The sequence below is a fragment of the Lissotriton vulgaris genome, chromosome 6 (assembly GCF_964263255.1).
Source record: "Lissotriton vulgaris chromosome 6, aLisVul1.2, whole genome shotgun sequence".
In the NCBI taxonomy this organism is placed as follows: domain Eukaryota; kingdom Metazoa; phylum Chordata; class Amphibia; order Caudata; family Salamandridae; genus Lissotriton; species Lissotriton vulgaris.
The window spans coordinates 1318070574-1318097768 of record NC_141694.1 but is presented as its reverse complement, the minus strand read 5'-3'; the positions used below and the strand labels follow the sequence as shown (position 1 = coordinate 1318097768).

At 45.1% G+C, this 27195-nt stretch overlaps 1 protein-coding gene across 5 annotated transcripts in view; it reads right to left on the bottom strand.

The window, feature by feature from the left end:
• The window catches only part of STXBP5 (syntaxin binding protein 5), a 1242391-nt gene that overhangs the window by 52002 nt on the left and 1163194 nt on the right, over nt 1-27195 (bottom strand). For all 5 annotated transcript variants that reach the window (XM_086927454.1, XM_086927457.1, XM_086927456.1 and 2 more), the window contains 2 exons: nt 26340-26505; nt 2606-2717 (listed from right to left, as the gene is read on the bottom strand). In XM_086927454.1, the coding sequence (XP_086783580.1) occupies nt 2606-2717; nt 26340-26505 (278 nt within the window). The remainder of the gene's footprint in view (nt 1-2605; nt 2718-26339; nt 26506-27195) is intronic.

The following is a 27195-nucleotide window of genomic DNA, read 5'->3' as shown; positions in this document are numbered from 1 at the left end:
ACTTCATGGGCTCATGTTTCATTGCAAATCTGTTGCCTCCGACGTTCACTGTAGATGCCGATTATCACAAGACTAGAGTTGTGAGAGGCGTAATTAGCGAAGAGGATACTGCCGGTCAAGAAGCAGGAGACTTTTTCAAGGGTTTCCTCCCGTTTTGGGGACCTATGGCTAACAGTAGGAACCTGAGACAGTTGACTCGAGTGGTAGAATCGACAGCTAATATTACTGCCAGTGCCCTTGGTAATATCACCACAGAACTTCAGGCGGAGAGACTTATGACGTTACAAAACCGTATGGTTTTAGATGTCATCTTAGCAGATCGCGGTGGGGTATGTAAGGTGATCCATTCGAGCTGCTGCATTTTCATTCCAGATAATGCTCCAACTGTCTATCAAGCCATCTCGAGGTTGCATAAGATCTCCGAATCCATACACGTGGATGTAGGAGATTGGACGCTGCTAGGATAGTTTTGGGGCCTGATGTCGACTTGGGGTTGGAAGATTCTGATGATCATCGGAGTTGTGGTAGTGTTCCTGTTCACGTGTTGCCTTTGTGTGCAGTGTGGTCCTGCCTTATGTGGCCTTTGTGCTACAACGTGTATGAGGCAACCATCTGTTACCAAGGGGACTCAGTTGGACAGAGCTATGCTACAGCAACATCTCGATGGTCTGATGAATATCGAATATGATTCTGACTAGTGCTTGCCTAACATGAGGGCAAAAGGAGCGTCTGAGGTTCCGTGACAATTGTAAGTGATGCTTCTGACTCGTACGAATATGGTCGAGTCTGATATCTATGAACCGCAAATGACGAGTTTAGTAAGTGTGCGCAGTTTCGCTGTGCTAGCTTGAACCGTTCGTTTGTTATGTGGGTTTTTCATCTGTACCCACGGGTTCCATCTTAGATACGGCATCCATTTTGTCTCTTGCCCTCAAGTAGCCAGCGAACGGACGTTGTCCGCTTCGCGACCCTGGGACTCCCAAGATATTTGCGGAAGACACACGTTCTTTGTAAGTGTCTTTATGACAAGGGGGACGCTACTGTAAGGCAGATGGCGCCGCTTGAGGCTCATCTTGCCGCACGGGCTTATTGTCTCAGCCGTGCATCTCATTAGGCACGTCCCTTTGATGCCTGCAGCTCGTGTTTCCCGTTACCTCCCCTATTACACCCTTTCCGATCTCTCCACTGTCTTCGTCTTCCTTTACACCTGTTCTTGTTCCTATTTCGATCTGTTTTACGGCTGATTGGAATTTGCTAATGGTGGGAAGATGGGTTTTTACAGTTGGGAACCGCCAAATGTTTCCGCACTTATGTTCTGGACCTCATGTGTCTCAAAGTGACCAAAGCGACCCCTCTGGGGGATAATTGTGGGAACCGGGTTGTAAACTTTTGTGTTCAATGTTATCCTATGGGTAAAAACTGTATAAAAGGAGCGATCCACAGAACCAATTTGAAGCAGTCTCCCCAAGTTGCACGCTGTGTACTTGTCGTGATCTCTGTGTTCCCTGCAGCAAATAAACCTTGAATCGTTGACGCCCAAGGAAGTGTCCCGTGTCTCTGTGACTTGTACGCCGGAGCAGGTTACCCACGAAGGTTTCAGGTGTTGTGCCCTGGCACCGCTGGGTCTTACAGAACCCAGTCCTTCAGGTGACCGCCATCAACTTGTGACAGGATTCGCAGGACTTGAAGCAGGTCTGACGATGAATCATCCCTAGAGCACCAGGAGTTTAAGACTTGAAAAAGACATCGACAAAAGTCGGAAAAGGGTTAGTCAAAAAACACTAAGGAACACGCTCTCTCCAGATCTGCGCTGGCTGGCGCGGAAAAAGAAAGAACTGACGTCAATGCACAAGGGCGGCATCTAAGTAGACACTGCGACGTCATCCCGGCGACTATGATGGCGATGACAGACACAGAGTTGACCAATGCCACCTACCGACGTGCAGGGGTACTGCTATAATAAAAATTCTCCAGATCCAGTCTGACGCCTGGGGGTTAATTCTTAGGTAAGGAATCTATAACTACAGTCTCTTTCAGATACTTGTTTTCAGTGCCACTACATTGTTTGTTTCTAGAGATACATCCATACACATTATCTGCGCTTGATTAGGCTGTTAATTTTAATAAAGTCCTAAAATGTGTGTGTGTGTATATATAAATATATACACACACATACATGGTGAAAGGAGTTTCAGAGCTCATGAAAAAAAGAAATGTTCCTGTAAGTCTCACAGGACTGATCATCACCCAGAATGCATCACCCAACGTAATATCCAGGTGGTTCTTGGGCCACCATCCACCTGGTTTCCTGAGCCAAGTTGGTAAGTTGGCTCAGAGCCTTGGACTGGCCAGAGGACTTAGGGTTTTTAAAACAGGGTTGTATTCTCCAGAAGATTGCAAAAAACATATCGGAAGGATAGAGTATGACAGCCTTAGTTTCCCCAAATAATTGGAAAACTATCTAGTACATGCACACCTATGTGGAATTTGTGAATCTTTCCCTTTAACTGATCAATACAAGCATTCAAACATACTTTCAATATGAAGCACACCCATTGAATAAAGTTGATGTCTCAGTTATTTTGAAGTAAATTAATAAACTTACAGAGATCTTCTCTGTCCAGCGACTGTGCACCTCCGCCAAACAAACCTTTAAAAAAACCTCTGTTGGGTGCCTCTGGTGTTTCTACTGGTGTGAAGAGTTCACCAAGCATCTCCTTTATGACAGAAAAATGACTGCATTAATATTCCAGGATTTTAATACCAAATATTTAGTACAATGTTCAAGATAAAAAAAATCAAATATGGTAAAGCAATTTTACAAAACAGTCATTCATTGTTTTCAACATTTCATTACTATTTACAGAGCAAATCAAAGACCATGATAAATTGTGTTAATACAGGAAGAGTCTAAGTCACAAGTCCAACCGCAGCAACAGTAAATGGTTAAGTGAACAGAATGTATTCACAAAAATGGGGGCATCTCATAAAAAGTGACGGACTGGCCCAGACCACCGTTCACCCCAAATAATACCATGCATTTGCTCCCTGAATAAATACAGTTTATTGACAAGTGCAATGGTTTTTAGATCACCTTTCCCTATTTCACAGGCCACCACTTAGCTTTACAAGTGCATCCCTGTCTCCAGGTGTATGCCCGCGCTCTATCAAACGAAGTTTTTAGAGGGCGAGGACAGCCGATGATGAAGCATGACACCTGGTGGTGTGTGAGGCCAGTCCGTCACTTTTTATGAGATGCACCCACTGGTGATACATCTCAAGATAACTCTGTAGGAAACTGTAGGAATCCATACTAGGGGCAGCCCATTTTTGTGTATACACATCGTATTGGAGGCTGGTGAGCCCCTAGGCCCGTGCCTCTAGTACCCTTCCCCAGCAAGGTCTGGGGCTAGTGTGTGTGGATATGTGAACAGAACACCATAAGGTCACTACTAATTCTGAAAGTTAATAGACAACAGATGTGCTGTAGAAAAAACCTTTGAATCTGAGCAGCTCTGAAGCACACAACAGTATATAGTTATTAAAACAACAAGAAAATGTTTCAACTTACATGACTGACAAATTAGCCTGTCTTTGTAAAGTCAAGTTTGCAACCATTCTTCTTTAACACAGAACAGTTTAACACTCACAGCTCAACCACCGCACTTGTTTCAGAACATTACACTAACTATGGAAATGTGTTTTTAGGCAAAGCATACTGTTGTGGTAAAAAGCCCATTACTGAGGTGTATATTCTATAGATGATTTATTAAGGTTAGTTACAAGGTAAGTTCCATGTAAGTAGGTAGATAATAACAGATAGCCCCACCAGGAGCATCCTCCCTGCTGCTCAGCCTGCACTCTCCAACTGATACTTGGCACATCACCAGGCACCCATACATTATATGACATCTCCAAGCATTCAGCATTCCATTTATCACTAAGCACTCCAGCACTCATCCTGGCTGAGCAGTAGGGAAGATGTCGATAAGGAATGGCAACAGTTAAGTCACACCATATCCCTTTTCCTAAGGGAAACTTTAAACAAAAATCATGCAAAGAACAGAAACATCCATATAATACAAAAGGAAGAAAATAGACGATAAAGGTACTTTGCCAAACCATTAAATACATAAAATTCACAAATGATTGATGGAACATTCCTAAAATATACATGCATTAAAATCACGGACAAGGATTAGCAGAATATTCTTGAAGCCAACGATAACCCCTAAAGCATTCAACACTTCCTGAATTAATTAAATACATTCAGATCTAACCATCCTCCTTACTTAGGGAAAATAAATATACAAGCATACCGAGACCATAGGGGACGAGAATTAACACACAACACACCCTGTACCTCTGACCCAAGAAGAATCTCAGGCAAACATACTTCACGCATTAATCAAATATGCACACCTGTAACACAACACCCAAGTAGACCCACTCAGCACTAAGGTTCACACAACCACACAACTGTGTACTAGGGTACTCACAACCCCACAACTCTGTACTAGGGTACTCACAACCCGACAACTGTGTGCAAGGGTTCTCACCACCCTACAACTCTGTACTAGGGTACTTCCAACCCTACAACAGTGTACTAGGGTATTCACAACCCCACAACTATGTACTAGGGTACTCACCACCCTACAACTCTGTACTAGGGTACTCAAAACCCTACAACTCTCTACTAGGGTACTCACCACCCTACAACTCTGCACTGGGGTACTCACAACCCCACAACTCTACACTAGGGTACTCGCAACCCAACAACTCTACAATAGGGTACTCGCAACCCCACAACTCTGTACTAGGGTACTCATCACCCAACATCTCTGTACTAGGGTATCAATCACCCTACAGGTCGGTAGTAGGGTACTCACAACCCTACAATTCTGCACTAGGGTACTTGCAACCCCACAACTCTGCACTAGGGTACTCGCATCCCCACAACTCTGCACTAGGGTACTCGCAACCCCACAACTCTGCACTAGGGTACTCGCAGCCCCACAACTCTGCACTAGGGTACTCATCACCCTACATCTCTGTACTAGGGTATCCATCACCCTACAGCTCGTTACTAGGGTACTCACCACTCTACAACTCTGTACTAGGGTACTCACGCCTTACAACTCTTTATTAGGGTACTCATCTACCTACTACTCCGCACTAAGGTAATCACAACCCTACAACTACAAACAAAAACGCAAATCCTCCCCACATGCACACCATTATTGAACACACAATACCGCAAGCCAGTGTACAAGACTCTATAATCATTGAGAAAGAGTAAGTCCAACTTGCATTCAGCATACACTTAAGCAGAAAAATAGAATAGCATACACCCCCCTCATACATCACCATATAACAAACAATGAGAACAACCGTAGAAATAAATAAAATGAACATAATAAAACATCATCAGCAAACTAGGGCAAGTGTAGGCAGTCATAAAATATTTCAAATTCCCCTCGTGAGCGATCCCCCACCTGAGAAACAAAACCCAACTCTGTTTCCAATCCAAGTATTGTGCAAGAGCGTCAATGTTTCCATATCTTCTGTTTCCCTGTTCGGTCTGTACCTCACTGCGCATGTTCAAGTTTGCAAAACCTTATCTCAATTAGCAGATGGAATAAAGGCCACCGCACAACAGAAATCCACTCCCCCCTCATGCTTCTAGTGCACACATGCTGCACGCCACTTCCTGTATCCTTAGAGCAATCAGTACATGGACAGGACTGCTGTCTAGTTGGGGGTCTAGCAGTCATCATGGTGACGACACGCTTCCCTGATTGTCTCGCAACTCCACCAAGCGTGAAGATCCACCGACAAGTGACGCTTAATGCTAACTCATGCAGAGTGCGTCATAGTCCCCGCAGCGAAGACTCATGGTGGCAGCAGGAGAAGACACATCAATGACACAGGCCAGGGCACATGGCCATTTTCAAACGCAGCCTCACATCCTGGTAAGTGGACACGAGCCATGCATAGATTACAGTCTTGTGGCCATTTGAATCTTGCAAAACCCATTGGCAAAAAGGGCACGCACTCCGCACTACCCACAATAAGCCAGAGTTGAGATGTCCCCAAGGTATTGCAGAACTCACTGTTATTAATAATTTTACCTTCACCATTAGTACCACAGGGATCGAGCAGCTGGTTCTTACTAAAAACGCTGTATGTTCACAACGCTGCTGGTTCCTTCACAAGAAATGCTGCTGATTGTCTCCAAATACACCTGTCTCAACCAATTTTAATGCTGCCCATTCCTCCAAAAATAAAGTCTGCCGATTTGCTTTAGCTGAGTTATCCAAATTCATAGCTTTAAATCAGAAAGCTCCATGCACATGTATAGTAACTCCCGGTGCTTGTACAACTCATCGAAGTCTATTTCACTACCACTGTGCACACAAGGAAGTGGGCTAGCTGGGATCCGTTCATTAATGTCAAGAAGGTCATACGCCACAGGCTGTCCAAGTGATGAGGGAAACTGGTGGGGCTGACCAGGGCGTTGCTTTTTCTTCTAGATTCAGTTTGCTTAATTCCAGTTTCTTCAGTAGATTCCTTAGTGTCAGTTTCTTCAGCAGGTTCCTTACAATACATAGTCCACAATACGTATGTTCTTGTTCAAATCGTCGCCAAAAATGTTCTAATAAAAAGCCCATTAGCCGAGTTGTATATTCTATAGATGGTTTATTAAGCTTAGTTACAAGGCATGTTCCATGTAAGTAGGTAGATGATAACAGATAGCCCCACCAGGAGCAGCCTCCCTGCTGCTCAGCTTGCACTCTCCAACTGATACTTAGCACATCACCAGGCACCCATACATTCTATGACATATCCATGCATTCAGCATTCCATTCATCACCAAGCCCTCCCGTTACAGACCAGGTTCTCCCTCCACGTCTCTCAGTTCTACCGCTATCTTTAGTTGCGCTTTGCACTCCACATGCACATCTCGGAGGGGACCTCCTTGCCCGAATATAGCCCGCCTGAAGCACAGGTTATGACTGGTAATTTGGGGAAGGGGGGATTTCCCGCATTTACAGTACCCTCATAAATAACAACCCAAATTCCCTTTCCTCTCCCCGGGATAAATGGGAGGGTGGGATTGGTCCATTAGATGATGCTGATTGGAGATATGCGCTGATGGCCCCTAAAATAGTTACAGCTTCGGCGCAGCTCCGGTTGGTTCAAATATACTATTTGCACACACCCTTTTTCGCGCCATTGCGCCTTCATCGCTCTGGGCTCTGGCCTGATGCTTCCTGTCCCTGTTGTCGATGCCCCCAAGCAGATTTTTATCACATGGTATGGCTCTGTCCCGATATTATGCATTACTGGGAGTTAGTGACCACTGATCTTATGGAGGTCCTGGGCTGGGAGGTCCAGTTGAACCCGATGAACATACTCTTGGGGGTGACTGATGGTCTGGACGGGAACAGGGCTGAGAAGCTTTGTCTCACCACAGCCCTGATGGTAGCTGTTAGATTTGGGGGTCTCTAGTTGGCACAGTTAGGTACTTGTAACAAATAGGGACCCTCTGCTCTAGTCAGGATAAGGGGATTACACTCGCAAAATAACTGTTGCTCACCCCCTTGGAAGCTTGGCATGAGCAGAGGGGCTTTACTTCAGAGGCGTAAGCAGTTGCGACCACATACATTAACCCAATGACAACACTACAAATGGACACCACACAGGTTTTATATCAAGAATAAGTATACTTTATATGGAGTTACCACAAGAGCATAAACAACAAAAATACACAATAAGATTACTTTAAGATGGTAGATTTAGGGTTAGTTCAGTTCAATTCTTAGATGCGACAATCTGCATCATTCTACCTTAAGTTGCATTGCGCTTCCACGACATGCAATGTTGCAGCGATGGGAAATGCGGCAAAGTTCAGATACAAAGAAATAAAGACGTGAAGATCTTCCAGATACGGCACGCTTCTCGGGGTTGCGAGAATTCCTCGGTTCGATGCATTAACTGCATTGGCGACACCCTTACAATGCGACGACAACAGCTCCAGCGGCAACGCTCTTCTACCACAATGCGTGAAGCTTCCGCTCGATGCGACAACTACAGCGGCGACATACAAGATGCAACGGCAGCAGCTCCGACTGCGGCGCGCTTTTCGCGTATTCGAGGTGCTCTTGGTCGATGCAGTGCAATGCGACAGTTCTAGCGGCGTCACCCTCCTTCGGAGTTGCGACGGCAGGTACAGCGATGGCGACACACTCCGACCTCGTTGCGAGATTCTTCTCCTGATGCGGTGCAGTGCGACAACTACAGAGGCGACACCCTCCTTTAGAGTTGCAACGGCAGCAGGGACGGCGACACGCTTCCTCTTCGTTGTGGCACGCTTCTCTCCGATGCAGTGCAGTGCGACAGTTCCAGCGGCAACACCCTCCTTCGGAGTTGCAACCGCAGGCACAGCGACGGCGACACGCTTCTTCCCGTTGAGTCGCGCTTCCAGCTCCTTGCGACACACAGTTCCTCAGAAGGCCCAAAAAAGCTGCAGGCACTTCGAAAGAACTCTGGGGAGCTTGGGGTGAAGTCTGTTGTCCCTGAGACTTCAGCTTGAGGCAAGCTCTTTTCCAAGCCCTTGGAGATCCTTCACAAGTTGGAAGCAAAGTACACAAAGTTCCTTTCTCCTTCCTTTGGCAGTAAGGCAACCACTGCAGGCCAATCCCACAAGCAGCACTTCAGCTTGGGAATAGTCTCTCCTCAGTTTCTTAAGGTTCCTCTTCTCAGTAAAGGTTTCTTCTTGTAGTCCAAAGTGATCTAATTCCATAGGATCAGGGTCCCAATATTTATACTCCAAAATCCTTTGTTCTCTGAGGGGAGAGGGGCCTGTGGCCAGTCCAAACCGGTTCTGAAGCACTCGGTTTACCAGACTTTTCCTTTCCTTTCACAGTGCAGGGCATGCACATCAGACGCCCCACAGGAGGTGGAACCAGAATTGTGGAAGGCAAGTACAGTCCTGGAGCACTTTGTTTACAGGACTCCTTCTCTTCTTTCAGTGTGCAGGGCAGATACATCAGCCGCTCCCCAGGGGGTGGAGCCAGCATTGTGGAAGGCAGGTACAGCCCTATTCAAGGTTCAGGTGCAACTCCTCCCTCCCATCAAGATGCAGCTCTCTCTATTCACCACTGGGTGATTCAACCCGTCTCTTGGAATTCCCCAGCCCTGTTGCTCACAAAACCAGACATTGGAATACAACCTAGCAGAGGCAGGTTTGAATGGTTAGACAAGCAAATACCTACTTTCTAAAAGTGGTATTTGCAAAACTTTACTAAAAGATGCATTTTATTATTCTGAGTCCAGGAATACTAAACTCGAATTTCTACCATGTTCTCTGAGACAGTTAGGATTATAAAATGTAATGCCCATTCTGACCTATGGAGACCAGGTAGCCTTGCAATAGTGAAAAGAGAAAATGGCTGTAATTCACTATCAGGACATGCCAAACACATCAGGGCTTGTCCTACCTTATACTTACACCGCACCCTGCCCTTGGGCCTACCATAGGGGTGCCTGATATGAAGAAAAGGGAAGGTTTAGGGACTGGGAAGTGGGTGGGAAGGTTTAGGGACTGGGAATTGGGTGCACCTGCCCAGTCAGCATGACAGTACCAGACTGCTCGCAGGCTCTGCAATGGCAGACCTTAGACACATTTTACAAGGCTGCTTCTGTAGGTGGCACAACCAGTGCTGCAGGCCCACCAGCAGCATTTGGATTTACACGCCCTGGGCACACTCAGTGCACTAGACTAGGGTCTGACAAGTAAAGCAAATAGCCAAACATGGAACCACTGATTAATACATCAATTTACAATGGGGAGCACTTGCACTGTGGCACTGGATAGCAGTGGCACAGTGCCCAAAGCATCTAATACCAGCAAAAATACATGAGGCAACAGAACGAATGGAAGGGAGACCCATGCCAATGGTGCCAGGTCTAACAGTGGTTTAACGCGATATTGCAGCCCTTTGGTTGGACCCGGTTGCCCCTTCCATGACGCAGTGGCGCAGAGGGGTAGATTGGTGCACAGCACAGGAACGTCGCATGTATGCTGCCTGCAGTTGTCCTAAAAAGTTCCAAAGAGTGTGGGGTAAATGGGTTGGGGTGGTAGAAGACTGAATTACTTGAATTTTTACTATGAACATGGTTGGGTACATTGTCGCCTGGTGTTCCTCGTCTGACTCCTCTATGTGCGGGGATTCTTCCCCCTTGTTTTATTTGTCGCTATTGTGTACTGCTTACTGTGTGAAAAGCTGGTTATGTTTTCATTGATGAATATGTATTCATTGAAAATCAATAAAATTGATTATCAAAAAAAAAAAAAAAATACAGAGGAGCAAAACTCTCCACCCCTCTGGTAAACACAATGCAACTGTGGCTCCAAGGGAAGAGGGCCTTAAAGATATCCACATTATAAGGGAGGAGGGAAAAGTAGCACTTGCTTTGGTACACCTCTGCAAAAGGGCACTGTTTACATACATTTTTGTGGTAAAGCTGGAGTTTAACATTGGTGATCCCTCCTCAATCTATAAGGCTCCACTATCAATAAAAGTATATAAGGTCCGAGTGCAGGTTAAGGTTAGACACATGGACAGGTTGTTGAGGGCACATTCTAAAGGGCTGAATTCAGACTGATGACCTAATTCCAGCATGCAGTATAGGTGTATACTATACATGTTTTGTTATAATAAAGCTTAGTGAACTTATTTATATATCCATTCAGACTGGATGGTGCCCTGCCCTTACCATCCAATTTGACGGCAAGGAAATTCCCAACAACAGGAGCAAGGTTATAAAGGTGGTCAGGTCAGACCCAGGGTATACTATTCACAGATTAAAGTAGAAGCTGTGGATGCACGGTTACTCGCAAAATATGGAATACAAGTTTCTCCTGACTGCTCCTATCCATATGTGTTTATTAATGAATCACTAACTTATGTAGAGCACACATCCCCATTCCAAGGGAGAATGCCATATGTGATCTAGAATGTAGGCTTGGGTCCATTAACAGGCACAGGCCAATCACGGCCTGCATTAGTCACATATGTATAATATTGAGCTAGGGACCAGATTTTCATAGTAGAGACAAGGGGTATGTTGTCAGAAATAAAAGATATCTACCAACAACTGAAACAGAATGATCACAGGTACTATTCAGACACCGACACATGCATCAAGCAATAATCCTAAGATTAATATTCCAATTATGGAGGCTGGCTAACTAAACCAAACAAAATCCAATTTTGGGTAGCTAGAGGTGATGTATACTCAACCCAGCAGGATAAACACTGAACATGTGCTTCTCAATGGGAATGGTACAGAATATATAGCAATGCCAATTTTTGGGAAGTACTTTTTAGAAAATTAGAAGAGATGAAGAATAAGGTAGAAAATTAAGGTTCTAGAGAGATCTAAATCCTTTGATAAGCATTATTTTCATTATGTTATGTTATATGCATTTTATATAGCGCAAAATCCCCTTCAGGGCTCTAAGCGCTTGTAGAGAAAAGTGACCAAGTCACTAAGGGCAGATGAAAACTTAAGCAGCAAACCAGAAATTACACTGTAGCTAGCACCTCTCTATATAGGAGCTTTTTAAGTTGTTATCTAAAAGTGAGGAGAACCGGTTCCGTGTGGAGGTAGATTATTCCAAATTTGTGGAAGCAGGACAGAGGATGCTCTACCCCATTTGGATTTAGTAATCTATCGAGGGAGAGCTAAACGGCAGGCCTCAGATGATCGCAGTGTCCGGCCTGGAACATATTTCTCTAGGCGTTTTTTTATATACACTGGTGCTTGGCCATAAATTGCCTTGTTGGCAATGCATAAGCCTTTGAATTGAGCTATCTGTTTGATGGGGAGCCAGCGCAATTTGTGCAGTAGAGGGGTAGCGTGGATCTTTCTGGGAAGTCTGGGAAAGAGCCTGGCCGCATCATTCTGTACCACCTGCAGTCTCTTGATAAGTTGCTGGGGGAGACAGATGTAAAGGGCGTTCCCATAGTCTAACCTAGAGATGACAGTGGCGGAGACAATTGTCTGTAATGAGGACGTTGATAGAAGAGGAGCAAGTTTACATAGCTTCCTCAGCAGTCCTGTACCGGTTCCTACCACTGCGGTGATTTGGCTGGACATGGACAGCTAGGAATCAAGTTTCAAACCCAGGCTTTTTACAGCCGGGACAGGTACCGGGGCCGCACCCAATTCCGGTGGCCAGAAAAGGTTACCCCAAGGGCTATTATCACGTTGGCAAAAACGCTATGATAACAACGACAAAGATGCCTACAAAAAAGCTCTAGCCAATTACAGGACGCTGTTAACCACAGAAAAACAAAAATATTATATGGAGCAAATAGAGTTAGCTAAAAATTCCACTAAACAACTCTACCAAGTGGTCTCGAATTTGTCCACCCCACCCATGTGCACTACCATAGAACCATCTCAAAATCTGTGTAATGAATTGGCAGATTTCTTCAAACTTAAGGTCAATGACATTTTTTCTAACTTTACCACAAAACCACCTTTAGAACCTTCCAGTCCCAATACAAATCACTCCCTTTCTTCCACAGCTTTGTCTGAATTTACCCAAATTACCCCTACACAGTTAAAGGAAATTATAACAACTATTAAATCAGGATCACCACTGGATCCATGTCCACCTATGATAATTAAGCCAGTGACCAACCTGATAGCTCCCATTCTGACAAACATTTGTAACGCTATGTTTTGTTCAGGTTCCTATCCGTCGGTTTGGAAGAAAGCAATCATCAAACCCTTATTAAAAAAACCAAGCCTGGACCCCTCAGAACCCAAAAGCTATCGACCTATTGCATCCCTCCCTTTTCCGTCAAAAATATTCGAAAAAAACATGAATCATCAGTTGGCCAATTACATCGACCAGAATAATCTTCTTGATGATACACAATTCGGATTCAGGAAGGGTCATGGGACTGAAACTGCCCTGATAAAAGCGGCAGATGAAGTCAGAGTGATCATGGATCAAGGAGGCGCAGCAGTCCTGATATTACTGGACCTGTCTGCGGCCTTCGACACGGTCGATCATAACATCCTGATCGACCGTGTCGGAGAGATTGGCATTCAGAACAAAGCCAAATCACTGCTGACTTCTTTTCTTTCTGGCCGTGAGCAGTCAGTTAAACTGGGTGACTTCTTCTCCCCTGTTTTCACCTTACCGTGTGGTGTTCCTCAGGGAGCCTCGCTAAGTCCGACGCTATTTAACATCTATGTTTCGGACCTGGCGAGGGTCATTAAATCATACGGTATTGGATTAACATCCTATGCTGATGATACCCAGTTGGTGCTGGCTGTTCATAATAACGGAGGAGCAGTTGCGGCCAACTTTCAGGATGGTATGATGGCCATCAGTTCCTGGATGGACCACAAATGTTTAAAATTAAACTCAGACAAGACGGAGGTCATGATATTTGGGAGCTTGACCCTGTCTTGGTCTCCAGTATGGTGGCCTTCTGACCTAGGCCCTTCCCCAACACCGGTCAATAAAGTCAGGAATTTAGGGGTTTTATTTGACAAGAAGCTGTCATTTGTAAGTCATGTCAATGCGGTAGTCTCAGCATCTTTTTATACTTTGAGGATGATCAAGAAACTACTGACGTTTCTGCCAGCCAGCGCAGGCAAAACCTTGATGTCAACCGTGGTCCTATCTAATGTCGACTATTGTAATGGATTACTACTAAATGCCCAAGAACAAGTTCTGAACAAGCTACAACTTGTCCAATATGGCGCTGCCAGAATCCTGACCCATACTTCAAAATTCTCGTCCATCTCTCCTATTATCCGACAATTGCACTGGCTCCCGGTTAGGAGCCGCATTAAATTCAAGGCGCTATGCATCACCTACAAGGCTAGGAACAGCATAGGGCCAGAATTTTTAAAGAAAGCCTTATCTGTTGATACGCCCAAAAGAGCATTACGCTCCTCCACAGCTAACTTGCTACAAATTCCTCACACCAAAAAAGTGAACTGGGGGACAGACGCTTCACAGTCGCTGCCGCCAGGCTGTGGAATACTCTCCCCCTCCATATAAAGTCCTGTCCTTCCTTGATGACGTTCCGGAGACAATTAAAAACATGGCTTTTTAATCAGTAAGAACTTGATCCCTTTCTGCACATGATCTGAAGAGCGCCGAGACACCTTAGGGTATTTGTGCGCTATATAAATTGCATAAATAAATAAATATTATTTGCTGGAATTACGAGCACTTCGATCTTATCAGCGTTTATTTTCAGCAAATTGGCCGTCATCCACTTCGCTGTAAATCTAAGCAACTTTTAGGCGAGTCCTGGGCCTGATAAGAGTTACTAATCCAGATGAGGAGTTGGGTATCATCAGCGTAATTGAAGACACAGCAATCCATGTGAGACAATCAATCAATCAGAGTACATGTAAAGCGCGCTACTTACCCGTGAGGGCCCCAAGGCGCTGAGGGGACTGGGGGGTTGCTGCTACTGCTCGAAGAGCCAGGTCTTGAGGAGACTCTGAAGGTGAGTAGGTCTTGGGTCTGCCGTATGTGGGTAGGGAGGGTGTTCCAGGTCTTGGCGGCGAGGTAGGAGAAGGATCTGCCGCCAGAGGTCGTCCGTTGGATGCAGGGGACAGCAGCGAGGGCGAGGCTGGTGGAGTGGAGCTGGCGGGTTGGGGTATGGAAGCTGAGTCTGCTGTTCAGGTAGGCTGCTCCGGCGTTGTGGAGTGCTTTGTGTGCGTGGGTGAGGAGCTTGAAGGTGATCCTCTTGTCGACGGGGAGCTAGTGTAGGTCTGTCAGGTGGGGGGTGATGTGGTTGCAGCGGAGGACGTTGACGATCAGTCGGGTGGAGGTGTTTTGGATGCGTTGTAGTCGTCGGAGGTGTTTGGCCGGGATTCCTGCGTAGAGTGCGTTGCTGTAGTCCAGTCTGCTGCTGACGAGGGCCTGTGTCACTGTTCTTGTTTCGGTCGGGATCCACTTGTAGATCCTGCGGAGCATGCAGAGGGTGGTGTAGCAGGAGGAGGAGGAGACGGCGTTTACCTGCTTAGACATGGAGAGGGAGGAGTCAAGGATGAAACCTAGGTTGCGTGCGTGGTCGGTGGGTGTTGGTGCTGTTCCCAGTGTGGTCGGCCACTAGGAGTCGTCCCAGGCTAAGGGGGAGGGGGTCCAAGCATGAGGACCTCCGTCTTGTCACAGTTCAGCTTCAGACGGCTGCTCCTCATCCAGTCGGCGACAACCTTCATTCCCTCGCAGAGGTTGGTTTTGGCGGTGTTTGGGTCCTTGGTGAGGGAGAGGATGAGCTGGGTGTCGTCGGCGTAAGAGATGATGTTGAGGTCGTGATGGCGGGCCACTTGTGCAAGGGGGGCCATGTAGACATTGAACAGCGTCGGGCTGAGGGATGAGCCCTGGGGGACGCCGCAGAGGATGTCAGTGGCTTCAGATCGGAAGCGTGGGAGGCGGACGCTTTGTGTTCTGCTGGTGAGGAAGGACGTGGTCCAGTAGAGAGCCTTCTCTTGGATACCGGCTTCTAGGAGGCTTGTCTTTAGAATGCGATGGCAGACCGTGTCGAAGGCGGCTGACAGGTCTAGGAGGATGAAGGCTGATGTTTTTCCGTTGTCTAGTTGGCACCTGATGTCGTCTGTGGCGGCGATGAGGGCTGTCTCTGTGCTGTGGTTTCATCTGAATCCGGACTGGGACGGGTCCAAGATATTGTGGTCTTCCAGGTGGCAGGCCAGTTGCATGTTGACGATTTTCTCGATGACCTTTGCCGGGAAGATGAGCAGGCAGATGGGACGGATTTTCTTGAGGTCCTTGGGGTCTGCTTTGAGCTTCTTGAGAAGGGCGTTAATTTCGGCGTGCTTCCAGCTTTCCGGGAAAGTCGCTGTTTTTCAAAGGAGATGTTGATGATCTTTCGTAGTTGGGGTGCGATGGCTGCCTCTGCTTTGTTGAATACGTGGTGAGGGCACAGGTCAGACGGAGATCCTGAGTGGATGGAATTCATGACCTTGCGTGTCTTGTCGCCATTGGACCAGGAGGTCAGGCGGTTGGCACTTGTGGTGTTCACAGGGGGGGTGGAGTCTGGTGTAGTCGGGGCAGTCGTGGTGTTGAAGCTGTCGTGGATGTCAGCGATCTTGTGGTGGAAGAAAATGGCTAGTGAGTCGCACAGTTCTTGTCAGGGCGGGACGTCCTTGGCGCTGGGGTTGGAGAGTTCCTTTACGATGCTGAAGAGCTCTTTGCTGTTGTGTGCGTTGTTGTCCAAGCGGTCTTTGAAGGAGGATCTCTTAGCTAGTCTGATGAGGTGGTGGTGTCTGCGGGTGGTGTCCTTGTGGGCTGCACGGTTGTCCCGTGTGCCTTTGTGGAGTCTCCACTAGGGGTTGCAAGTAAACATTAAAAAGGAGTGGGGATAGCGCGGAACCCGGGGGTACACCGCAGGCAAGAGTGCCCAAATCCGATGTATGCTCACTCAACTGAACCCTCTGAGTCCGGTCCGACAGTTAATTATTTTAGCATTAATGTGCTAGCCTGCTGATTCCCAGGTCGGAGAGACAAGTCAGCAGCTTTTTATGGCTGACCGTATTGAATGCCGCTGATAGAACTAATAAAATCAGGGCACTCAGCTGTTTGTTGTCAGCCATAACTCTGAGCTCGTCAACAACAGACAGCATCACTAGCTCAGTACTATGGTGGGCTCTGAAGCCCGCCTGTCTAGCTTGGAGTAGCTGGTGGTCCTCCAAGTAGTTTGAGAGTGTCTTTAGTACATGTTGTTCTAACACTTTTGCCAGGAAGGGGAGCTGAGAGATGGGTCTATAATTCTTTAAAGTGGAGGCATCAGCTCCCGGTTTCTTCAGCAGGGAAGTGACCCTGGCTTCTTTTAGGTTGGTCGGAAAGTAGCCAGTTTCCGGGGAGTTGTTTAGTAACGCAAGGATCTGTTTTTCCAGCCCTGGACGGGCCATTTGAAAAATCCTAAGGGGGTAGGGGTCTGCCCGGGAGCCTGATTTAGTGCGATTCATCAAAAGGGATAAGGTGGCTGAGTCAATTTTTGGGAAGTTAGTAAGTTGGCTACCAGAGGAAGGCGGGGGCTGGGACTTGAGGGAGGAGCAGAGGTTAGTCGGGGTAATGGAGATTTCTGAAATTATATCTTTGAAGAATGCCTGGAAGACATTACAGTCGAGGGATGAGACTGTGGATTTCTTCTCAGCCTTTTGGCTTAGTTCTTTCAGAATTACAAAAGTTTATTTCTGTATGTTAGCTGCCTCAGCAATCCTTCCCTCATAATACTCTGCTTTCCTAGTTATAATGGCTGATTTATAGGAGGTGAGAAGGGCTTTGTAGGCATTCAATTCTGCTGAGTCATAGCTTTTGCGCCACCGCCTCTCAGCTTCGCTGAGGTTTTTTTTTTCTCTCAGTGGTTAATTAAACCATGGGGGCCCCCTTTACTTTGTCTCTGACTTTCTCCTTCCATTCTGGAGCTACGACATCTATGGCTTTGCTTAAATTAGCCAGCAATGCTTCACTCTCCTGGTCAATATTCACTATCTTAGTCCTTGGGGACGGGAGTGAGTGCAGGGTAGCTACTAGATGATCTGCCTCAATATTTCTCTAATCAGTCAGTCAGCTGCTGCAATCTCCACACGGGTGGAGATTGCAGCAGCTGACTGTCACCCGGAACCCAACATCTAAGTAGCGAATGATCGGACCAGGCACGGGGGCTATTATCTGTTATGTCCACCCAAGGCTGTGATGTTCAAATGAGGTCAAGGATGTGGCCCTTTTCATGAGTGAGGCTATTGACCAGTTGGTGAAGGTCCATTGAGAGCATAGCAGTCTCAAATTGGCCTGCCGATGGCTCTCTCTGTGCTTCATCCCCGAGATAGCTAAAATCGCAGACTACTAGGAGACGTTTATATCTAGAGCATAGATCAGTAATGAGCTCCAGGAAGAAGTCATTAAATTATTCACAACATCATGAAGATCAGAGACCATATCCAAAGAGAGGGGCCCACTCTTCTCACAGGACCCGACAAGGGATAGACCTGTGGGCAGGGGTGAGGGGCAACTAGGGACCAGAACCGCATAAGCAGGAGGCAGACTAGTGAGGTCTCTTCCCTAAAAGAGTTAAAAAAGCGATTTTTCCTATCTGTGATTACCGTCGTTGCCTGTTGTAACAGTTTAAAATTGTAGTTTTAACCTGCCCATGATTGCATATTTAATTACCTGTTTTGTGTTCAAACTTGTGGGTTTTTCCTACCCATGATAGCTTCCATTTAACGTGTTGAATTGTGGGATTTGAAGTCCTAAATCTCTGTAGTTTTGCCCTCTCATTCACGGTGACTATCAGGTTTTCCTCCAAATTTCCCCTGGTCTCTGTGCTAAGACATGTATGTTAAACAGTGCACCCCCAGCCACCATTTTCTGTTAACAAGTCAGTGAAACCAGCCCTCCCCCGGCCCAGCAACAGGGATATTCTGCATCAGAGTGTGCTCTAAGGCAGCAGTATCTTCTGTGTGCTGTTTAAACTGTGTTTAATAGGGACTGTGCACTTCGTCTTTTGGCCAGGAGAGGGAGTTACGTTTTTATACACACACTATTTTCAGAGGACAAGTTAGGCCCTTACCTGCAGAAGTCCACGGTGTGGATTGAGCCTGTCTGTCTCCTAGGAGATTCTGAACAAGAGAAGCAGCTCCCCAGTCCCAGTACCCACCCCCAGGCCAGCAGACCTAGGACTGGTGATTGGCTATTTCAGTTCCCAGGCAAGTCTGAGCCCACCCCTCAGACCTGCTCAGGCCCCTTAAGGCTTTGCTGGGTGCACCCCAAATCATTCACCTCCATCTTGTGAATTGCAGCCTACCTGTGCCCCAGACTGTAGTGAGCAGAGTCCAGTAAGTGGTAAGGAGGCAGACTAGTGCCGTCTCTTCCCTAAAAGAGTTTTTTTTAAAACGATTTTCCCTATCTGCGATGACTGTCTTTGCTTGTGGTTGTTACAGTTCCATGATTGCTTCCATTTAACATGTTGAATTGTGGGATTTGCAGTCCTAAATCTCTGTAGTGTTTTCCTCTCATTCAGGGTGACTATCAGTTTTCCCTCCAAATTTCCCCTCGTCTCTGTGCTCAGACCTGTATTGTAAACAGTGCACCACAGCCACCATTTTGTGTTAACAAGTCAGTGAAACCAGATCCCCCCCCCCCCCCCCCCCCCCCCCCAACAACAGGGATATTCTACATCAGGGTGCTCTGAGGCAGCAGTGATCTTTTGTGTGCTGTTTAAACTGTGTTTAACAGGGACTGTGCACTTTGTCTTTTGGCCAGGAGAGGGAGTAAAGTTTTATACAAACACTATTTTCAGAGGACAAGTTAGGCTCTTACGTGCAGAAGTCCACAATGTGGATTGAGACGGTCTTTCTCCTAGGAGATTCTAAACAAGAGAAGCAGCTCCCAACTCCCTGGCCAGCAAACCTTGTCTGAGGTCGCTGGGACCTTATATAGTCTGCTAGTTGTAGGTAAATGTATACATTGATTAGTGGTTATATCTGATGGTTCTATTGGATTAGGGTTAGTGTCCTCATTGGTTGAGTATTTTAGGGTTCGGACTGGTTTGTGGGACTGTCATTTAATCAATGTAGGGTTGGGACTAGGGCTATAGTTAGGATTTATATTGGAAGTAGGGACTAGGGCTTCCTGTGCCATTGGTTGCTTGGACTTGGGTTGGGACTACTGGTAAGGCTAGGGCCTCTATTGGACATAGAGATCAGGGTTTATGAAAGTTATTGGGTGCTTGGACTAGGGCTGAGATTGGCTGTAAGGTACTGGTCTTCTATTGTTTCTAAATTTTAGGGCTAGTGTTGTGATTGGATAGGGTTGGGCTAGGGTTTCCATTGGCTGAAGGGGTCACCTGATTACTAGGGCTATAAAAGGCCGAGGCTTAGGGCGTCTCAACCTGGCTGTCGAGGCTAAGAGCAGAGAGGACAAGGGGAATTACCTGTTTCAGCCTGGTTGGGACTAAGGCCAGTAATGCTGCCCATTTTCCCATTCATTAATACCCACCCCAAGTATGTGTCCCTCTGTATAAAAGCAATTATTTCCACTATAGATATATACCTATCTTTGTGTATTGCTGTGTATAAACATGTAGAAAAATGATATTGTTATAAAAACAAAACAAAAAATCATCTTTGGTCTACATGTACTTGCTTCCATTGCGCATCTATGTACCTCGGATCTGTGTGTCTGTTACTTTTCTCCTGAAAAAGCATATCCGATGCACTACCCTATTTCTCATCCTGTACCTCTATCAATATCTTTAATCCGCATATACTTACCTCTTTTATGCATCTATAGTACTTATGGATATATATATTTATCACTTGCTTTTAATTTAGCATTTCCAAAGCACCACCCTATTTCTCAGCCTATACTTCTCTCAATATATCTTCTATCCCAACTTTCTGACTCATCTCAAACTTCTTTCTACTACGCTTTCCAATGCATTACCCTAACTCTCACCCTATACATCTATAAATATATCCTCACATCCACTGTCATTTATCACAAACCCCATACCACTACTGTTTCCCAATATAACCCTTTCTTGACTCTCTCCTACTCTACCCCTCCTTGCATCATCTAAAACCTGTTTTACTATACCTGTCCCCCAAAACAAACCTTTCTAAACTCTTCCTTCTGACTCTTCCCCTCTAAAAACCTTTTTTACTCATCCAAAAGCCTCCTCCTACTGCTATGACCTAAAATAAGAAATCTTTTACTCGTCTAACCCTCTACTATCCTTTTCAATCAAAATAACAGAAGAACATGCTCACCTCCCTAATTCCATATTCCACTATTCTAATTCACCACTAATTCTTTATGGGTTCCAGAGTAGCGTGCTACTCGCCAACAAAGCGTTTCAACACCTCATCAGGGTTACAAAAGCTATATACCTGCAAACCTTTTTTCCCTTTTTTCCCCCTCCTCAACCCAAATAACTGACTAACATATCCACCTCTCAAACTACTTCATATTTCACTATACTAGTTTTCAACACTAATCCTTTATGGGCTATGGAGTAGTATGCTACTCGCCAGGAAAGCGCTTCAACACCCCACAAGGGGTAACAGGCGCTAAATGAATGCAAACCTTTCTTTCCCTTCTATCCTTCCGCTATCCTTCTCACTTTAAATAACTGACTAATATCCACAACTCAAATTACTTTCATATTTCATCATACTAATTCAGTACTAATCCTTTGTGGGTTTCCGGAGTAGCGCGCTACTCACCAAAAAAAGCGCTTCAACACCCAATCAGGGGTAAGAAGCGCGTTTATAAATACAAACCTTTCTATCCTTCTGAATCCAAAAAACTCACTATTCTGATATAATAATTGAAAAAAGTCTGATTACCACAATTATAGCCAACTCCACTTCTTGATGAGCAATTTATGGTGGAAGCTTTTACTTCATTGGTATCCCAGCCATTCAAAGACTAGTACACCATGACGTGAGCTTTACAGATGGCTACAGAGCTATGCAAAAAAACACAAGATCCCATATGTGTTCTAACTACATAATGAACCACGAGTTCAAAATCAATATACAAAGAAATCTGAGGATACAGGGGACCTCAAACAAATTCTTGATGAATTGCCAAATCAGGAATCATCATCCCTTTCCATAAACAATGAATACTACAATGTTCCTGGGATTGAAGCTATAAAAAACGCCTGTGAAACTTAAAGCAGTGTAAAATCTACTTAAACTTGCACACAAAACAATAGAAGACTTAGCAAAGGGGGTCTTCATCCAAAGCACAGCCCGGTGTCATATTACTAAACCTCAATAACGTTTGGGGAAACAAAGTTCCAGTCCACAGGATTACCTCAGAGGTAACAGAACAGCCCACATGGTTAGTCAAACTAACACCAGGGTTCCTCGAAAAACATGGAAGATTGGAGCCCCTAAATACTCCTAAAAAGATATAATCATGAGTTGTCACTGTTCCTCATTTCTACTCCCATCCACATGTGGTCCTGGGCTTCACGGTCTGTCCTCCCCCAACCATTACTCAAGACCTTGCCATTCAGGATGCCAACAGAGCTGGCATCGTAGGGATCATGCTGCCCAGAATTGTGACTGCCATATGGGTGCAGTCCAGCTGTGAACCCCCCCCCCCCTCCGCCCCCCCCCCCCACACCACACTATTATAGTCAATCCTGTACCCAGACTGGCACCCCAAAAGCTGAGACAGGATGTTCCATCTGAGTGGCAGGCTACAGCTGGATTTGAGGTTCCACTGCAAGATTCAAGGATCTACTGCAGGATTTGAGGATCCAGCATTGTATAAAAGTCACTCCCAATGCGCGGTCAGCTGCATCGCTTTCCTCGATGTTGATGAGAGGAGACCACTGCTCTTTGCCATCTTCATCAGTCTCCAGCTTAGAAAATCTTCCAGCTGGATGCCAAGTTCATCTTGCGAGAATTTTCCTGCTTGTTGTGCATCCTGGAACAACTTCTGCTGTGTCACTTCAAAAAATGTCCTCACATACTTGGAATTTCCTTGCATCGTTCGAACTCTTCGACCCCTTCCAGGGGTGTCGTCCGAGGCATCAGGTCAGTGACTATCTAAAGAGAGTTAGATTTGCTTGTTTGTATTGTGAAAATACTGCTGGATTCTTGAACTGCCCATGCGCCTCCCTACTGGAACTCTGACCCATCTTCTAAGTTCCACTGTAACAACTGTCTCTTGGGACTTCATAGTTATTTGTAAGTCCTGAGTTATCCTTTGCTTCCGTTTGGGGCCTCCCATTGTGGAGCTTTAACAACTGTATACATGACATTGGAACAGGACCGGTTTCACAAGTATTCCCTAAGCTCTAGAACAAAAAAGGTACTATGTCATTCATATTTATTTATAAAGTTTTATATAGCGCTAGCTAGACCCGTGGGGATCAGAACACTTTACAAACACAAAGGAAAATAAAAAGTTGCACTACATCACAGGACATGAGTATGTATACATATATAAGCAAAGACATCACACTTAAGTATACAGTGAATGAGTGAAAAACGCAGGTGGTTGGAACAGTCAGATAACCCCCATCATTGAAAGTCAGCGTGTGAGGGGAGTCTATTAGTCTATTGATGCCTAGGTTGGTTGGCTTGGTCATTGAAGTATTGGTTGAGGAGCAGGAGTTTCAGGTCCCTTTTGAAAGAGGGAAGGAGGGGTTGCATCTGAGGTCCGTAGGGAGTGTGTTCCATATCCGGTAACATTACCAGAGAAGGATCGGCATTGGGTCACTTTCCTTTTCAATTTCGGGGCGATGAGAAACAGTGAATTGGTGCTTCTCAGAGTTCTTGATTTTCCTGCTTTTACCAGTTTACTGTTCAGGTAATTGGGGGATTGGGCGTGGAGGGACTTGTGTGTAATGCAGGCCTGTTTGTAAATACATCTACCTTCCATGGGAAGCCAGTTGAGTGCGTTGAGGGTAGGTCAGATGTGTTCAAACCTTTTTCCGCCAGTTATGAGTCAGGCTGCCATGTTAAGGACTGACCTTAGTGGGGCTAGATGAGCTTTTGGAGCACCTGTTAGAATAGCGTTCCCGAAGTCCAGTTTAGATAGGACTAGGGATTGTAAAATTGTCTTGAGATCATCTTGAGGAATGCAAGGTTTCATTTTCTTGAGGTGTTTTAGGGAGTAGAGCTTTTGCAGAGTTCTTTATGTGGTCCTTTATTGACAAGTTCTTGTCAGGGTAATGCCTTGTGACTTTACTGAGTCGGATAGGACGAGGGAGCAGTTTAGAGCATCTAGTTCCTTGAGCTAGCCTGGAGTTGGTTGGTTGTATGCTGAGTGTTTACTGTAACACACCTGTTGCTAGAGTGATTCTAGGGTATTTTTGCAGTTTCTGTAGAATGTTACCATTCGAAAGTAATCCATGTAAAAGGAAAAAAAACTGAATGCAACTTAAACTAATATAAGAGCAAAAAGTGACAGTAGTCTTGTGCTCTGTTCAGCACAAAAAAGCCTTCACTAATGAGACTGGTAAACAATCAAGACAGCATCCACTTAGTGAAACTGCTGCATGACTACAACCCAAAGATGATTCTTATGTGGTTTCACAAATATTCCAAACCCAATGTTCCCACTTTTCATTGTTTGTATCGAGCACTGTCTTGGACATGTCTGGCATTGTTAATGGGGAAAAAACTGTCAGGTTCAAACTTCAAAGTCGTTCCAGCAGCAACAATCGGATCTACAGATTACAGGTAACATGACTCTAAAAACAAGCATTAATGGGATTTCTGAATTTCAGTAGAGTATACCTTTCACATTATGCAGAAAGGGTCAACCCTTTATACCAGATGTTTACCCCCAATGTTTATGTGGAAGGAAGAACACTTTCAAAACCTTAAAGGACTTGCTAAAGGACACAACTGCATATTTGCAAACACATGACAACAAGCTAAATTTAGCATTAAGTGATTTTCATTCAATGCACAACACAGAGCCATCTCTACTGGTACTCCTAAAGCATTTGAATGCTACTGAGCCGCCTTTCAGCTGCTTGATCCCAGTGCAGCTTTTTTCAGGGTCTGCCATGCTATGCTGTCCTACTACCGAGACTGCGTTCAGCAGGCATTCAGGGTAAAGCTTTGAAGTGGGTGGCCTTTTTTTATATCTGTATATAATAGGACTGAAACAGTTTTTCTCTCCCTCCCTTCCACTCGGAAAGTATGGAGGTATCTTGTGAAGCTCTGAAGATTTGGACCCTTAGCCCTACTTTATTTAATAGCTATATTTCCTCAATGGCTACACAGCTTCATAGCTTGGCAAGTCAAAAACCTATATGTCCCTAAAAACCCCAGCCCTATTATGATCTCAGATATTCACATCACACAAAGCTCACACGACTAATGCTAGGTGTTGAACCAACACAAAATTATATGCCTGTGTGGTTAAAAACAGTGGTAGCAGCAGGATGCAGGCTATGCGGTGTGGGAAAGGAGACCATGATACATGTCCTCTGCATCTGACCAGCTATGCTATGTGAACGAAGAAAGATGCTGCGTGGGGTTTTCAATCAAGCCACTATACGAACCTGTAGACAAGCCCATAATTGCAGCACTTAACCCGAAATATACCCGCTAAAACACACATGCGGAAAATTTCCTAACAATATTTTAAGCTAGAGTAAAAGTCCATACAGGGCAAAGTAATTCTTGATTCCTAAAATAAGTCCGCAAATCTGAAAATGAAGTAAAGACTGGGAGCAATTTCAAAGAGTACGTAAAGGAGACTAGCTTCTGGGTACAATGGCACCAATTGTTATAACAGTCAGAAAAGCTTGACCTTTTCCTTGAGGTAGAAGAGTATATTTCCTTTCTGTTGCATTTCTTTTGTTTCTTGATTGTGACCCACTTGGGAAATGAATCCTAGTCAGGAGACTTACCTGAAGAAGGATAGGGCACCATTCGGGAGTGCCTTTATGGGTGCAAGCCACAAATAGTTTGGTTTTCCGCTGCCTAAAAGATTTCGATGCATTGACAATTGATCTAATCTACTGTTGAGTCATCACTGAACTTTGTGTAACTCTGTAGATGCTGAAGATTGATGTCAATAAGCCATAGTTGAACAGGAACTGACATCAGTTTTCCAAGCTTAGACATTTATAGGTTGGTGTTGTCACTTTCTGGATGGGCTGAGCAGCAGTTTCAGCTATGTGGCAACACCTTGTGGAGCTGGAGAGGTATTATTGAAGAAAACGTTTTCAGATCTAGTCTGGTGCCAGGAGATATTTATAAGGTGGGGAATCTGCGGGAAGACCTACAATCAGAAACTACAAATAATAGGAATTTAGCACCAACATCAGAATAATAATTAGATGTAAGGTACACAGTGTGGGAAATAAAAACACATAAAAGAGAATGCATGCAGGAAATATACACTCCGCATCAAGGGTTTACAAAAAGTTTAACAGAGCAGTTGATGGTTCTCTGTAGTTGTGAACTGAAGGAATCGGACAACAGAATAATCCATTCTAAACCAAGTTTATGCTAATTTTAACAAAAAGAACACGTGATAAACTTGCAATGGCGTGTAGCTCCTACCTTTACTATTATCTAATATAGCCATATTCTATATTCTTTTTTCCAGCTAGAAAAAACTACATCCATCTAATTGAAGGCTGAAATCTATGAAATACTGAAACAAAAGTCCTTTACCATTCAGGCAGAACACGCTATGGTGTAAATACAGGTAAAAATTGGTTTAAACCATTTCTGTCTAATATGCATTACAAACCAAAAAGTATTATCTTCCATACCTGTAAGTTTTCACAGGTTTCTTGGCTGTATGTGATTCTCTGGATTTCTGTAGGTGAAACTAGATATAATGCCTGTCCATTGTTAGTGAAGCAGAATGTTCTGGCTATCCGCATGTTGGTAAGAGGCAGGTAATTTACATCCAACAATGGCCTTAAACTTGGCAAACTTGGGGGAAAAAAAGAAAACAATATTCAAAATCCCATTGTCAAAATGCAAGCTATTGGCAAGATCCTCGTCTTCAACATTAATAAAACGTAAATATTTCCTTGATAAGTAATCTTCTTGAAGAATCAGCATGTTATCTAACCCCAAACAGTTCAACAATGGCATGAGGCAAAACTCTAGAACAGGAGCTTTAAATGCTAAAATAGTTCTCAATAAAGTGAGGAGATAAAGCAACTGAATTCCGGTCACACACACATCCCATTCTAGAGACATATTTTAAGACCCTATTGAGCACTGTTTTAAATAAAAATATAAAAGTGCAGGTACTCATCTATTTCCTCATGAGAAGTGCCGGTACTCCTATTAAATATATTGCAGCAGAGCTGAAAAGTGCAGGTACTCTCCCTTTCAAATGCACAAGTTACTTACCTTCGGTAACAATATATCTGTAAGAAACAGTAGTTAGTGTTAGATTCCTTACTTTAGAATATCCCCAGGCGTTTTGCGTAGCAGTACCCCTGCGCGTCGGTAGGTGTCGTCTGCGGCTCCATGGACGCCGGGATGACGTAGTCGGAGTACTTAGACGCCGCCTTTGCGCGGACGTCAGTTCTTGTACATAGCTTTCCGCGCCAGGAACGCAGAGCCATGCCAGAGACCGACAATGGTGCCATAAAACTTGGGCCCTCAAAG